Source organism: Empidonax traillii, unplaced genomic scaffold, assembly GCF_003031625.1.
Source record: "Empidonax traillii isolate 1590-97213 ecotype Southwest subspecies unplaced genomic scaffold, ASM303162v1 scaffold25:size3598162, whole genome shotgun sequence".
Classification (NCBI taxonomy): Eukaryota; Metazoa; Chordata; class Aves; order Passeriformes; family Tyrannidae; genus Empidonax; species Empidonax traillii.
This window is the reverse complement of record NW_020955218.1, coordinates 3,457,106-3,471,375: the sequence shown is the minus strand read 5'-3', so window position 1 is coordinate 3,471,375 and position 14,270 is coordinate 3,457,106. Positions and strand designations below refer to the sequence as shown.

Below are 14,270 nucleotides of genomic sequence, written 5' to 3'. Positions count from 1 at the left end.
TGACTTATTCTTTCCATAACTGTGGTAGGGATCAGTGTATACTGGCGTTCACCTTTATTTCGAGTGTATGATAAACCACATATGTAGTTATAATGAAATTAATAATCATAGAAGGATCTAGTTCAGGATCTGAATTTTGGCTGACCTTTTCCTATGTGAAAAGCAGCTTTTAAAATAGTTTAAATGATTACCTTTTTGATGCTTAGCGCTTCACGATGTAACTGGAGATTTTCTTTGGGAAAGACCACGTATAGAACGTATAGAAGTCTGTACTAAAATGTATTACATCTGACTCTCCCCTTGACAGCATAACTACTTTAAAATGGCTCCCCTTTGTTTGGTTCTACCTAATTGGAACAAACCTGACTGATGTAATATGGTGGGAAAAGATAATCCTTTATAAAACTCATCTGCAAGAAGCAGCAGCATAGAACTTGTTTTGAATGCTTGGTGGGAAGTACTGCACTGTCAAGTTTCATCTTCTTGTCCCCTTCCTCCCAGTGTATCTTAACACACAGAGGGTGCCCATAATATAAGGGATCCAGTGTCTTCCTTAGCCACCACATTATCTGCTGTTGTAGCTCTAAACAATATCATGGTTATGTATAAAGAAATTGTTATCAACTTCTGCTACAGCACTTGTTGCTACTGAACTGCGACAAACTGGGGTGGAAGAGCAGGTGCCTAGTTGCTACGTGAGAACTATAACTCTTGCTGTGTAATGATTCTCCAGCCATATGATGGTTGGATCGCAATTCCAGAAAACAGATGGAATCATGAAAAAGGTTACAGCAGGGCTTTAGCCAAGTTTATAATTGCAGATGTTCATGCTTTTAGTGTTGTGTCAGCAAATCTTGTCCACCTTGTGGCTGAAGAGTAGATCTGTGTTGGGAAAAGGGATTTCAATGCCTCTGTTTCCTACTTTACCTTTTCCTACCTTGTTTCTGAAGTATACACACCTTACAGGCTACCAGCACTTCCTTTCCCATTGAAGAGAACTTGGTGTGTGAAAGCAGGCAATTTCTTTTTGGCATGGAAGTGGCCATGGAGATCCTCATTCAGTGTCTGAGAGGTAGATAAGCTAAAGATGTTTTTGTGCTGTCAGGATTTGGAGAAGGAAGAATTGTTTCTATAGCTCCAGCTAAAGCAATGCGGGAGGGGAAATTTCCCTCAAGAAGTCAAGACTTCCTTTAGCTGTCTAAACTACTTGTGACAAGCTTGCTGTCCTGTACTGTGGCTTTTATTTTGTCTGTGTTCCTGAGGTCAGTTCATCATGGATTTTCTGCTGCTGCTCAGCACTGCAGCTTACAAGAGGCTGTTTTAAGGTATGTTGCACTGGTTAGTTTAACTGAAAATGCTGAACTGTTCAGAAACTGTTTCATAAACAACTTGAGTGCCAATGCAGTGTGGACAGTTGGGGAAGGTTGTTTAATGCTATCCATCTTTTAGTCTCAGTAGACTAGTACCTTCTCAGAGAACTCAAGCTAATTAAAGTGAGTTTGTATGTGAAATAACATACCGCTGGTTTGAAGACTAGATATCGAAGTTATTTCAGGTCCTCAAAGACTACTTCAGAAAATTGATACATAATGAAGCATTAGCCACTTATTCAGCAGGATCCATCTACTTAAACTCAGCTGATGGGAAACTACCAGAAAGTCTCATTAACCTATAGAAATCAATGGGTTCCTGTTTAGTTTCCACTGTTCCAAGCTAAAGAATTGCCTTCGAAATTACGTTTTGCTCACTTCAAAACCATGAAGTGTGAATGGATAAAGACTTCAGGCTTTGTAAGACTGGGATGAAGTATTGGAGGAAGAAGGATGTAAATGTTTCATTTCCTGCCTTCCTTACCAATACTCTTTACTACCTGAAAGACTGAACAGAATAAAATGACAACATTCCTAATATATTTGCTGATGTGTCAAAACCAAAGTGCAGCTTGAACTTGATTCCTAATTTCTTTCTAGCCTATGAAAACTTCCTATTTGAGGCGTAGGGGAATTATGGTATTGCTACTTAGTAAATCCATTTTATTTAGAGGCTTGAATATTTGTCCAAGTGCAGGAAGTGAAAAGTATTGTACGTGCTCTTTGTGTGACAAAAAAATGTGGACCTTCATGCCAAGAACTGCTTTAAGAAGCTAAATGCTTCCTACCACTGACAACTACTCTTTAAGATGTCCATAAATAATTATTGGCATTTTCAAAAGGATTTCCTGGGAGAGGTTCCACTACCTAGTTTGGTCAATTTTTTCCCACGATTTTTTGGGTAGAAATCAAAAAATAGCATTTAGTCCAAAGACCAATGAGCCTTTTTTGCTAGTTTAAGTTAGTAATGTGTGACTTGTATTATTCCAATACAGCTAAATGCCAGGCTGGGAATGTAGGAGCACAGAATTTTGAAAGATCTCCAAAATGGCTGCTTCTAAGAATATGGAGACTATACTACAGGATTAAAGGTTAGAACTGGACAAATGCTCTTATTGTGAGCCAAGATATGAAAATGTCTCTTGCACAAATAGGAGAAAAATTAATAGAGGAAAACCTTATTGTTGTGCAGCTTTATTTAGGTACGGAAGGAGTGCGTATGTTTTGGAAGGAATGTTGGAATATTGGCTAAGGCACAACCACAGATGATTCAGTGGTAGAGAAAAGGTTGTGCAAGAGCTTGTTTTGTATTACACTAAGACGCCTGATTAATATACATGTTTCTTGAAGACAAAGTAATCTACCCAAGGCCTCTCTATCCTAGCAGAGCAATGCTGAGCAAGAACAAGTAGCCTGAATCTGAAGTAAACTTTAAAAGTGTACATTTTTAACAGGAGGATTGTGCTTTCCCCCCCTCATATGGAGGGAACAAATTTTCCATCTCTATCTTCAAATCAGAAAATTATTTCACCTCTGGAGAAGGTAGCTTGTTTTAATAAGTTCCTGGGTTTGACACATTAGAACTTAATGAAATATAATGACATGAACTAACAGGAAATCATTTAGTGGTTCCTTCTGGCTTCAAACTTATGATGTATTTATATGCAATACTTGTAGGAGTTTTTTAGTATTCGTGCAGTTGCCTTAATTAGAGGAATGTCTGCTGTGTCAGCTAACCCTACACAGCAAGGTTACACGAGGTAAAAAAACCACCCAAAAATAAAGAAAATCCCTTGTGATCTTCCTCTACCACAATCTGCAGTAATTTGTGACTGCACTTAGAAAAGCAGATTACAGTTCTCATAGGTGTCAGAATAAATCTAAACAGTAGTATAGTATGTACTGTATTTAAATTGCCTCTATAAGTACAAGTATCAGTTCAGAAACACACACACTTTAGCAGTATTGATGGACTGTCCAGGCAGCCTGATATTCTGCAAGTGAAATGTCTCTGTATGTAGGGCAGGAAGTAATTCTTTGATAACTAGATACTACTTCTGAAACTAGCTGGGAGCAACATGCCTGTATACTTTGTTCTGGTAGATCTGTTCATACTCATGAGAAGTGATGTCGTTCAGACTTTTAATGACAACTCACAAACACATTCAGTTTGATACACCAGAATGTGTTTGTGCCTACTTGGTCAAAATCTTAATAATGATGTCCCATTTGTCCCCATTCAAAATGGCATCATAGGTCATTTGTAGTCAAGGAACACTTTAAGATTTTTCTTTAATTTTTCTGCAGTATTTTGCATTTATGTTCTCAAGTTGCTTTAAACTGTAGGAAAATATCCCTTTTACTCTCTACACAGTTATTCCTATATTTGCAAGTCTAGCTGTACAAGTATATACATTTTTTAGCCTGTCAACTGTGATTATGCACCAAAACATGATTGAATAAAGTGTAGAAAGTGTGAGAGGTGGCAGCTGCGATGATCCCTTCTGGCTCTTCATAAGGTTTCAGGCACAAAGATTTAACTCACTAACAGGAAACATTTCTGCTGTGACTAAGTATTTGAAGAAGAGTGGAGTGGACTTCTGGTATTTCCCATTTAGCACCAAATGAACTGTTGGAGAAAGGGCATCTCTGAATATGGGTTAGAGTGGCTGCCCTTCAAGTGAGCTCCAGAAATACAGCTTTAAAAACAGAGCCCTCAATGGGGTTGACTGTTCACTTACGCTGACTAAATTGCATTTTTTAAGAATTGCGATGCTGTTGGACTGGGGACAGATTACAAATGTGTAAATACAGATTATTTGGTTTTATTCAGAAAACTCAGGCTTTTAACACAGAAGTGCTTCAATATTAAAGCAAGACAATGATTTTACTGCACAGGCATGAAGGGATTTGTTGTTGAAATGGGTTTGATTTTAATAAAAAGCTCTGGATTTACCCTGGTGAAGCACATCCAGGAGGTGCTCAATTCTCCTGTATTGATTCAGAGATTGAATTACCTTTCGTTCACTCTAAGTCCTTCTAAACCATCCAGTAAAACAGTTTTCCTCTTCAATCCTAGCTTGGACAGACAGATATCTACAAGGGATGTTGTTCATCAACCATGTTCTGTAATGTCCCTAATAACATGACTGTGGAACTTCTTGAAAAGTAAGGATGATGAGCACAGTCACTTAAAATACAAAACAAGTACTAGGACTTCTAAGACAGGGAAAGGAGGAGATTGAGCCAAGACTTCAGTTTTGAAAGCATGTATTTCCCAAATGGTGGAATACGTAGATACATCTTTCATTATGGTGAACATATAAACCCTGAAAAGTTTTGAAAGTTCTCAGCTTAAAGTATATAAAAACCTTTTTCTGCAAGTGAAAACATGTGCTCTAGATATCAAGAGCTTGTTCTGGTGTGCAGAAGGTAATTCAGGTCTACTCCTGGGACAGGACCTGCAATCAGAAGGTGCTCCTAGAGGTACTGGGTGAAGTTCATGTGAAAATGTGCCCTCCTTACTGAGGAAAAGGAAGGGCAGCCATTTCTATGTAAGTTTATCTGGACAGTTAGGGCTCGAAACCTATGGAGAGTTAACGGTGAAAAGAGAGAATCACGAATGAGGCTTTCCACTCAGACGGGCAAGTTGTAGGAGAGCAATGTCAATCCAAGTCAGCACTGAGGGAGCACAGCAATGTGTACAGCAAAAGGAAGTCTCCGAACCCAAATCAGACCAGCTCATACAAATGTTGGCAGTATAACTGTACTGGTAAAATATAACTATGTTAGCAAAACTCACTGTATCAGCACAGCTTAACTGGACAAGGAGGTCCTTGTGCTAATGGGTTGTTGATTGTGGGACCACACTGATTCCCTTACAGTGACATTCAACTGTGGCATTGACAGGGGTTTTTCTGGGATTGCTCCACCAATAATGCCTTTTAGAGCCCTGTCCTTTCCTGAGGAGCCAAAAAGGGAGATAATGGGGAACTGTGTCTTCAGAGACTGCCTTTTCCTCTTAGAAACACTTCTGCCTTTGAGCCATTTCGATGGGGAGTGTTGAGATGAAATCATTGTTTGTGCTTCAGAGCATGGCTGAGGCCAGGAAAAGGGGTGTGGAGCCACTGGGATGGTGAAGTCTAGGGACAGTTGGGTATCTTTGGTGTGGAGCTTGTAATTAGTGTTGAAAATCACACACAAAAAAAAAAAGGGAAAGAGCAAATGACAGATAATTGAACCTTTGGGGAACCTACAGAGAAAGGATTGTTGGCATGGAGCTGAAAGTGATTTATAGAACAGAAAAACGGTTGTTAGATAACTAAAGGCAAAAGTATAACGAGGAGAGGCAGGGATGTACAGAGAGGGATCTAGAGAGGGGAGCTGGGAGGAACAGGAGATGTGCATTAAGAGCTGCACTCGTATCAAAGGCTGCTTTTATCACGAGGAAACATAGCCAAAATGGAAAACAAACAGCAGCTCAAACAAAGCAAAAAAACCACTCCAGTTGGCTCTTCTGGCAAAGAGTCAGTTTCTTTGAAGTGGATATTCAGGGTAGGCTGGGAGAGGTGTGTTCTGAAGCCAGCAGTGATCTGTCCGATATTCAAGGGTGGTCTGTCAGGAATGCCAGCTCCCTGAGTCACCTCCATACAACACAGACCCTATTCCTGCATCACGGATTCCAGCTCACTTGTTGTTTCTTTCCCTGATGGGGTTAATCCCACCATACAGGATTATTATATGCTGTGGTTTCCACTGCTACGATATTGCACACAGTGAAGATGAGAGATGTGGCCATCTGGGCATGCACTTGTGTGACTTGGGGTGCTTGAGAATTTAGGAATATAAGACTGCTGGTAAAATTGAGAAAATAACATTTATGTGAGGTGGTTTTAAAAGACTGCTGTCAGTGGTAATGTTTCTTCTGGACATCAGTGCTTTCTGCAATGAATAAGTGGTCCAAAATTAGTTATTATAAGTGTAGTGTAGAGCTATTCAAATTCCTGATTTCACTATTTATTACACATTAAGATTAATTTTGTTCCTTAATATTGTTCTGTTGTAACTATATTGTAATAGATAGAAATCACCATGCTATAGTAATTTTCTTTTTTTTTCCCCAGAGACAAGAGCTTTTCTGTCTTTTCACTATAGCATAGGTCTATCAGGAAAAAGACTTTGTTTCTTTGGAAGTCAATTTGTTAGCCTTTAATTTCACTTTTCCCTCCCCTCCATTTTAGTACCATGTTCAAGTAGAAAGAAATGTGCTTACTTATTTTAATATGCAATGAACTTCCATCAAAATGCAGTTGTAATTTTTCAAGCATAAGGTTGTTCATTTAAGAAATGCAGACAAGTTCCTACTGAGAATACCTCATTCAATTCTCATTCTTTAAATGACAAATAAATTTTATTTTAGATCTGTTTGTATTACACTTTTTTCTTAGTATTTTCTCTCTTTTTTGGAACAAATATAAAAACTTGGTTTATTTCGCTCACATCGGAGAAACCCAAACCAACACTCTACCAAAAAACTCCAACAGTGAGTGTCATGCCCTCATGAGATTCCTGCCTTCCAATGATTAAACTAGTGCAGAGCTCCCTGTTTTCAGTTGTGGGGGTACTGGTGGCCTGGCTCTGGGCAGCCCTTTCCCTTTGCACTGGAGGAAGTACTCCCGTGATTTAAGCTGGGATGGTGGATGTACGCCTGTGGCCTTGAGTGAGGTAGGAAGGAGAAACAGAAGCTCAAAAGCTGTGGAATGGACCTTGCCCCAGGGAGGCTGAGAAGCCCAAGGACAGAGCCACTCACCAGCCTCCCTCACCACTGGCTTCGTTTCCAACTTCGGAAAAATCATGTCTTTCCAGCTCTGAAACGAGGTGTAAAACTCTCTGGATGTGCTTTCCCTAATCAAGAGAAGGGAGATGGCTCTGAAACCTTTGTGAGACATTCATAAAAAGGAAACCCATCATCTGTTGGTCCATCCCAATATGTAACAGGTAATAGCAGTGTCTCTCGGTGCTGCCTGGATGCTGGGAACACAGTGTACAGCACTTAATGCCAGGGACTATAGATGCAGCACTTGAGACGCTGGCACTCTGCCCATGTCAGCCCGTCCCTGCTGAGACTCACACCACAGTTCCGTGTCCCTCAATGCCATTTAAAATGCCTTTGGCATGTTTTTTAAGCTAAATAACAGCAAGCGTCCTTTTGAGCAGCCTCCCACTTTAGAAGGCTACAGTGGAACAGTGAGTCACAAAAAAAAAAAAAAAAAAAAAAAAGTCTATCATCATTGCATGCATTTTCAAAACTAACTGTAGCCAAAGGGTTTCTTCCACACAGCACAGGAGCTGCATCTGTGCAGGAGCAGAGCTGGAAAGGGAAAAGGTTGTTGCCAACGACCCAGGACCCAGCACCCACATCATACATATCTAGTAAGGGGTAGTTCTGGACTGGCTCCCCTGCGGGCCGCACGATGTTCATTCCCAGACAGCATCTCTCGCTTTCACTTCACCCAGGAGTTTCCGTCCTCCGAGACAGCTGGGTCCTCCGAGACAGCTGGGTGATGTGAATAAAACCAACAGCGCGGGAGGGACTCTGACAGAGCCACTTCGAAAGTGTGCTCGAGGTGCGTAACGAAGCACAGCGTTCGCCCAGGGAAGGTCCTGTCCTTCCCGTGGGGCTCCGACATCCTCCGTCCCGGGGGTCTGAGCAGTGTAACATCGCGTTCAGTCAGCTGCTTCGGAAAGCGGGTCCGGAGACTTCACGAGCCCCGTTCCTCCTCACCGAGCAAAGCGCTTCCAAGCAAATACACTTGTTGCACCAACTGAAAGACGCTTAACGATGGATTCAGCTGCGTGCAATAACTGTGTGAATTTGAATTGCCCCCTCTCATCCTGCTTCGCTCCGGTGGGAGGACGGGAGATGATAACTCCTCTGCCCGGAGGGATCTCCCAATACTCCCGCCGGCGCTGAGGGAGGGTTTGGAGCCCCCTCCGCTACTGAGGCGACTCTCCCGCAGCCCTCCGGGGGAACGGAGCCCTCTGAGGGGGTGTCCCTGCTCCCGGCCCCCAGCGCGGCCCAGGCAGTGCCAGCGCAGCCCCGCGCGGAGCCCCCGGCCCGGCCCCGCGGGGCGGAGGCAGGTGCGGGGGGCGGCGGTGGAGCTGCCCCGGGAGCTGCCCCGCGGGGGCGCGGCGCCGCCCCGCACCTGGGCCCGCCCCGCCGAGGAGGGCGGGAGGCCCGAGGCCGCCGTGCGGTGCCGGGCCGGCGGGAGCGGCATGTCCCGGGCCGGCGGGGGCCCGGCGCCCTGAGCGGCGCCATGCGGGGCCGGCTGCTGGCGCGGCTGCGGCGCCGGCGGCGGCTGCTGCGGCTGCTGCTGGCCCTAGGCGCTCTTGCCCTGGGGCTCTGGGCCGCCTATCTGGAGCTGGTGGCCACGGCGGGCGGCGGGGCTGCCCCGGAGCGCAGTGAGTGACCCCCGGCGCGCCGCGGGAGGAGGGGAAGAGGGGGAAGGGCTGGAAGGGCGGAGGGGGGGTCGCGTCCCTCGCAGCCCGGCGGGGCCCCGGGGGGTCCGTCCCGCTCGGGAGCCGGTGCGGAGCCCTCTCTCCAGGCCGGGGAGGGACGAGGGGTGAGCGCAGCCCCGCTGCTTCCGGGGGTCGAAGCGGGGCTTTGTCCCCCGGGAGGGACAGGGGCATTGAGGGTTTCTCTTCCCTGCCTTTGGCCTGTCGGCGCTCGCCCCGCTCTGTGTGGGGAGACCTGTCCAAGTGCGACCGTGCTGGCATTGCAGAGCCCGGAGACACGGGCTTTGAGATGTCTCTCGTTCTCGGTGCCAACCTGGAAGGCAGCAAAAATGCTTTGAATATCGCTTTGATGCGAGGAGAAGCGTATGCAGAGGAGGAGGGAATGCATACCCTGGAGAGGAGCACCGCCCACCCAGTAACGGGCTCGCTTTGTGCAAACTTTGAGGACAACAGCGGGGATGATGCGAAGTGCACTGAGGTGTTTTTTTTTCCCCCCGAAGAATCGGAAAACGGTTATTTTTATCAGTGTCTTGTGGGTTTTTATGCTTCTCCTTTTATTTACAGTTACAGGAAAGTTTCAAAGTCCCACTTTTTTTAAAAGCTTATGATGGTGTTGTTTTTAAAATAATACCAGTGCTTGGAGTTAATCTAATTTGATAGTAATTTCTCAACTGCACGTGAGCGTTCAGCTATTAATGCTTTCCACTATATTGGTCCCTTCATAACATGTTATAAACCTCCTAATTCTTACTCCTATGAGTCAGGCTTGGTTTCAGTCTTAAAGCTTTAAACTCCAGCTGTGCAGGGAGTACCATGAATGTCTAGTCCCATAAAGTCCACTCTAGGACTTCAACTTGTTCATCTGCTTTGTATTGTATGTGATGTTAAGGCTAAAACCATGCATTTATTGTTCCAGCCAGGTAACAGATCTGATTTCTTTGGCTAGGATAAACCCTCGAGTTGCAATCTGCTTATTATGCCTGGTGGAATTCCTCATTCCTAGTGAAATTAGAAGATGGGTTGCACTACAGGTCTGCTTTGTGTTATATCTTTCACGCAATCTCACCAAGCTTCTTACTGTACTCCACTTTGCCAATAGCCCCACCAAAGATCCTTAGAGAAGACTGTACAGGTGCACAGAAGACTTGTGTAGTACAGCAAGGGAGAAAAAAAGCTACTTAGAAATACTTAAAATAGCGATTATGAGGGGAGAGGGGCTGAGTCAGGTGCTTGGAGTTCTACAGTTGATGGTCTTTTTACTGCCAGCAATGCAAAGGGAGATGGAGGGAATGGGATAAATGGGCAGAGAGCACGAGGACAGCAGAGATGTGCAGGAGCAAACAACTTTTTTAATGAATTGGGTTCTTCCTCTTTGCTTTTAGACAGGGTTGTTTTTACATCTCTTTTGCAAAAGTCAGTCTGTTTTAAGATTGAAACGGAAAGCAGTGACATGACTACAGTTATCAGCAGCTAAAACAAGATGAGAAAAATAATTACATTATTTGAAAGTTCAATTATATAAAAGTCCATATTCTCCCAAATCCACCAGAGACATTGCTGCTCATTGTGTGCAGAAGGATTTAAATGCTGCTGGAAAGGGTGGGAGGGTGAAACCCTCCAGCTGGCAGTGCCTCGTGGCTCTGCAGCATCACAGAGGGCTGTGATCACACTGGGCACTTGGTGTCATGTTTTCTTGGCCTTGTGGCCAGAATCCTGGAACCTGCTAACAGGAGGAAGGTTAATCCGTGACCCTCCCCACCCTTCCTCTTGCCCTACTACCTCTAAAATCCTGCTTTGTTTTAAAAGAAATCAGAAATCTGAGTGAAAGACAAAATAGTATTTGTTTTCTTTTGCCTGTTAAAACTAAGTAATGTTTTCTTCTCTGGGGACAGGGGTGGCTGTGTTTGTGACTCTGTGTGATGACTCCTTCCAAAGATGCCAGGGAACTGGTGTAGGAGGGAGTGACTCTCAAAGCAATTAATACTTTTCCCCTTGTTTCTGCATTGTGTTCCATTGCATGTCCTAGGTGAGAACCCTACTGCTAGTCACACTTGGGACCAACCAAGAACTACCACCTCAACTTATCTGATGCAACAGCCTCCCCATTTATTAATGATAAAATACAAAGACTGTTTGTTGGGTAATTTTTCTGAGCAAAAGGCTAAGAGCCTTCTCCATTGGGGCAGAAAGAGGAAGAGCTACTGAGCTTGGAAGGAGATCTACAGGAGATCACTGTTTCTATCTTATATATCTGTAAGGAAGTTTCTTCTTGTCTCCCTAAAAGGCATTGTAGAACAGCTAGTATATGGAAAGCCAAGTATGTTTTCTTGGTATCCATTGGCATCCATGATGCTGCATCCCCATGTGCTGGGGTGGGCTCTGGCGGGAGGTTCACTTTGCTGTAATGTTAATGTCAAAGGTTGAGGGATCAGCCTGAGGTGCAAACCTTGTGCTTGGTGTACACCATGGGTTGGGATTCATGTAGGCAAAGTTGATCGGGGCTGTTTGTGGATGTCCGGGAGGTTGGGATGGAGAAGGACAGAGGATAGAGTGGGTTACCTTTGAAGGTGATGCTGAAATGAGCAGTCAGTCTTGTTAAAAAAAAATATTTGTGAGCTTTATTGACAGGACTCTTCTCTCATGGGCAGGAGGGTGTTTCCATGTTTCTATTGTGGTTATGGGACTTGCCTTTTTCTTTTTTTTTTTTTTTTCCTTAATTGAGCACGTTTGGCTGGTCTGCTGCCCAATAGGTATTTATAGGAATCTTAAACATGTTTACAGCTGAGTGAAGAAAAACAAGCAGTCTGATGTGAGTTGAAGATGGGCACCCTCTTCACATGAAATGTGGCCTGTTGTCGTCCAAAACAAGTTGTAACAGGCAGGATACAGCCTCCCTGCCAAGAAACCTGAGGAGCTGGAGACAGTCTGTTTACTCCTGCTGCTGACAGGGCCTAACCTCTGTGGAGTGGGCTCTCCAGTGGGAATGTTTTTCTCATCTTTACAAGCTGCTACACAGCACACTTTGCTCCTGGAAGTGAATGCTGGAGATGGGAAGACTTTATTATTTCAAAAGTGAATGCACCTGGGAGGTGCAGCTTGTAGGAACAAGGAATCAAGGTGGGGGAGCCCTTCTTTTACCTACCTCTCTTGGCTGCTTCAACCTACCCCGGTTCCTCCACATTTTATTGTTGTGTGTAAATAACACTGTGAGTGCATTATCTTCCTATCGTGGACTGTGTTAGTGATTTCTGTCTCACTTCTAGATTCTCAGACTGCTCCTTTGCTGTCTCAGTAGTGTGCACTCCACTCTCTGAAGTGGGCAATAGGAGGGGTTCAGGAGAAACCATGGAGATGTGAAAATAAAAAAAGTCCTTATGGCAAGACTTCCACCTCTGTAGTATGTACATCTTCAGTGTCCCTATCCTTTCCCAGAGCATTGGCTTCTTATCCCTTCACCATGGTGAGCTCTAACCTTCAGGCATCCAGGCTACTACGGAGCAGTGTGAGGTGCTTAAACCTGTTTGGTGTGACTGGACAGGTGTGTGTGTTTGTGTGAGAGAAGGAGCTGGCAGAAAGCTAAAGTTGGTCATTTATTGTAACGTATCAACTTCCTTCTCTCACCTCCGTGCCCAGGCACCCTCAGAAGCACAAAGAGGAGCACACCTACGTGCTCAGGTTCATTCACGTGCACATGGGCTGACTTTTGCAACCACTCACACGCGAGGCGACTTGCCTGTGCATGCACAGTATCGTTCTTTTGCAGAGCAGATTGCTCTGAGGGTTACTCAGTGAACACAGCGAGAAATCGGACCATGTGGCTCTCCAGTGGTGTCTGAAGTATCTATTTCCACTCTGTGGAAGCTGTTATGCCAGAGGAAGAGTTAAACTGTCACCCTCAAAGCACCTTGTCATGACTGAAGGAAGTGTCTGTACTATGAAGTTTGCATGTGGTTTTTCTGTAGTTTTGAAGACACTGGTGAGACCTTCACTCACAGGGACCTGTGCCAAGCAACCCCATTCCCCAAAGCCCATTGTGGGCCTGTAGCTGCGGGGAGAAGGATGGGCATTGCTGGTGGGGCAGATTTTTCACTTCCAGGTGGCCAGTTTAGTCTTCCTGGAGGGTGATCAGAAGTGCTGTTGTATCCTGCTCTGCACTGGTGTATGTAAAGGGAGCCAACATCCCCAGGCCCATATTCACAGCATGGACCACTATCACAGGCTCAGTGGAGAATCCAGGGCTGCTGAGAACAACATGGATCATTCTCTGTGAGGTTCGTTGACACAGCAGGCAGGGGATGCCCAGACTTCAAGCCAGTCATCCCATACTTGTCCTGGGCCAGTGTATCCTTTCACTGCTGCTAGGATATGTACTGCAGGTAATTTGTGAACCTGGCTTTTTTCACCACTTGAGTTGAAGTCAGGTAGGTGTTTGTTTTCTTGGAACTTGCCCCACAGTTTGTCTGTCCCTAGCAGATTCCCAAATAATTTGTAAAGATTACTTGTTATAAATAAACTCTTGCACCATCTCTTATGCACTCATGTTACCTGTGACAGATTTGTGTAGTGGTGTGCCAGAATAGTTTATATTCCTGCATCACACCTTCCTGTCTTGAGTTGGACTGGATTGGGATAACTCAATCTCAGAGGGGTGCCCTCCTGTGCATCTCCCCCGCACTGTGGGGTTGGCAGAGGAATGCTATTGTCTTCTGGAGATGTGTTTCGACATGTGATAGAGTAACGGGAAGGCTTTACCTTCTCTCACCTGCAAGTTCAGACAGATGTGAAGGAAGAGTGGTGCTGAGAGATGATGGACATCAGCTTTTATCTGGTGGTTTGAAATTACTGACATCTGCAATATGGTAAAAGGCAGGATGTTCCCCTGAGGACAGAGGTTGCCTTGTAGGTTGTGGCAGTGGGGAATGGAGTAAAGATGGGATTCTTTCTCCAGTGCTTACAACACTGGCCTCAGGAATTTATGGGATTATATATTTTGTTGTGTTGCCCTCTCCTATTTGTTCTTGCTGTGTGCTGATATTCTGTCTTCCAGTCGCTTCCCAATTCAATTGCTTTTTTTAGGCTTGCAGTAATAGCTAAGAAGGACTTTCCAGAAAAGGAAAGAAGCTGTCTCATTTAGATGCGGTGTGAGATTTCACAAAGATCCATGGGTGGAAACAGTTGTGAATCTGGTCCTTAGATGCTTATCCTTTTCATGATGTTAGAAATTCATAGTCTGTGTGTGTCATCAGCCAAGCCAAAGTACACTGGGATCTTGACCAGAGGAGCTCTGTATTTCTGTTTTCCTTAGAAGCCTTTCCCATGCCAAAGCACAAAAGGCTTTGATATTCCTGATGTGGAGAGAGTTCCCTATGCTTTGAGATGTTTAGA

General features: G+C 44.6%; 1 protein-coding gene across 1 annotated transcript in view; it reads left to right on the top strand.

The window, feature by feature from the left end:
- The first annotated feature begins 8,686 nt into the window (after positions 1-8,686).
- Positions 8,687-14,270, top strand: part of B4GALNT3 (beta-1,4-N-acetyl-galactosaminyltransferase 3) — a 59,592-nt gene continuing 54,008 nt past the window's right edge. Inside the window, exon 1 of the mRNA XM_027905137.1 lies at positions 8,687-8,831. Within this exon, the coding sequence (XP_027760938.1) occupies positions 8,687-8,831 (145 nt within the window). The remainder of the gene's footprint in view (positions 8,832-14,270) is intronic.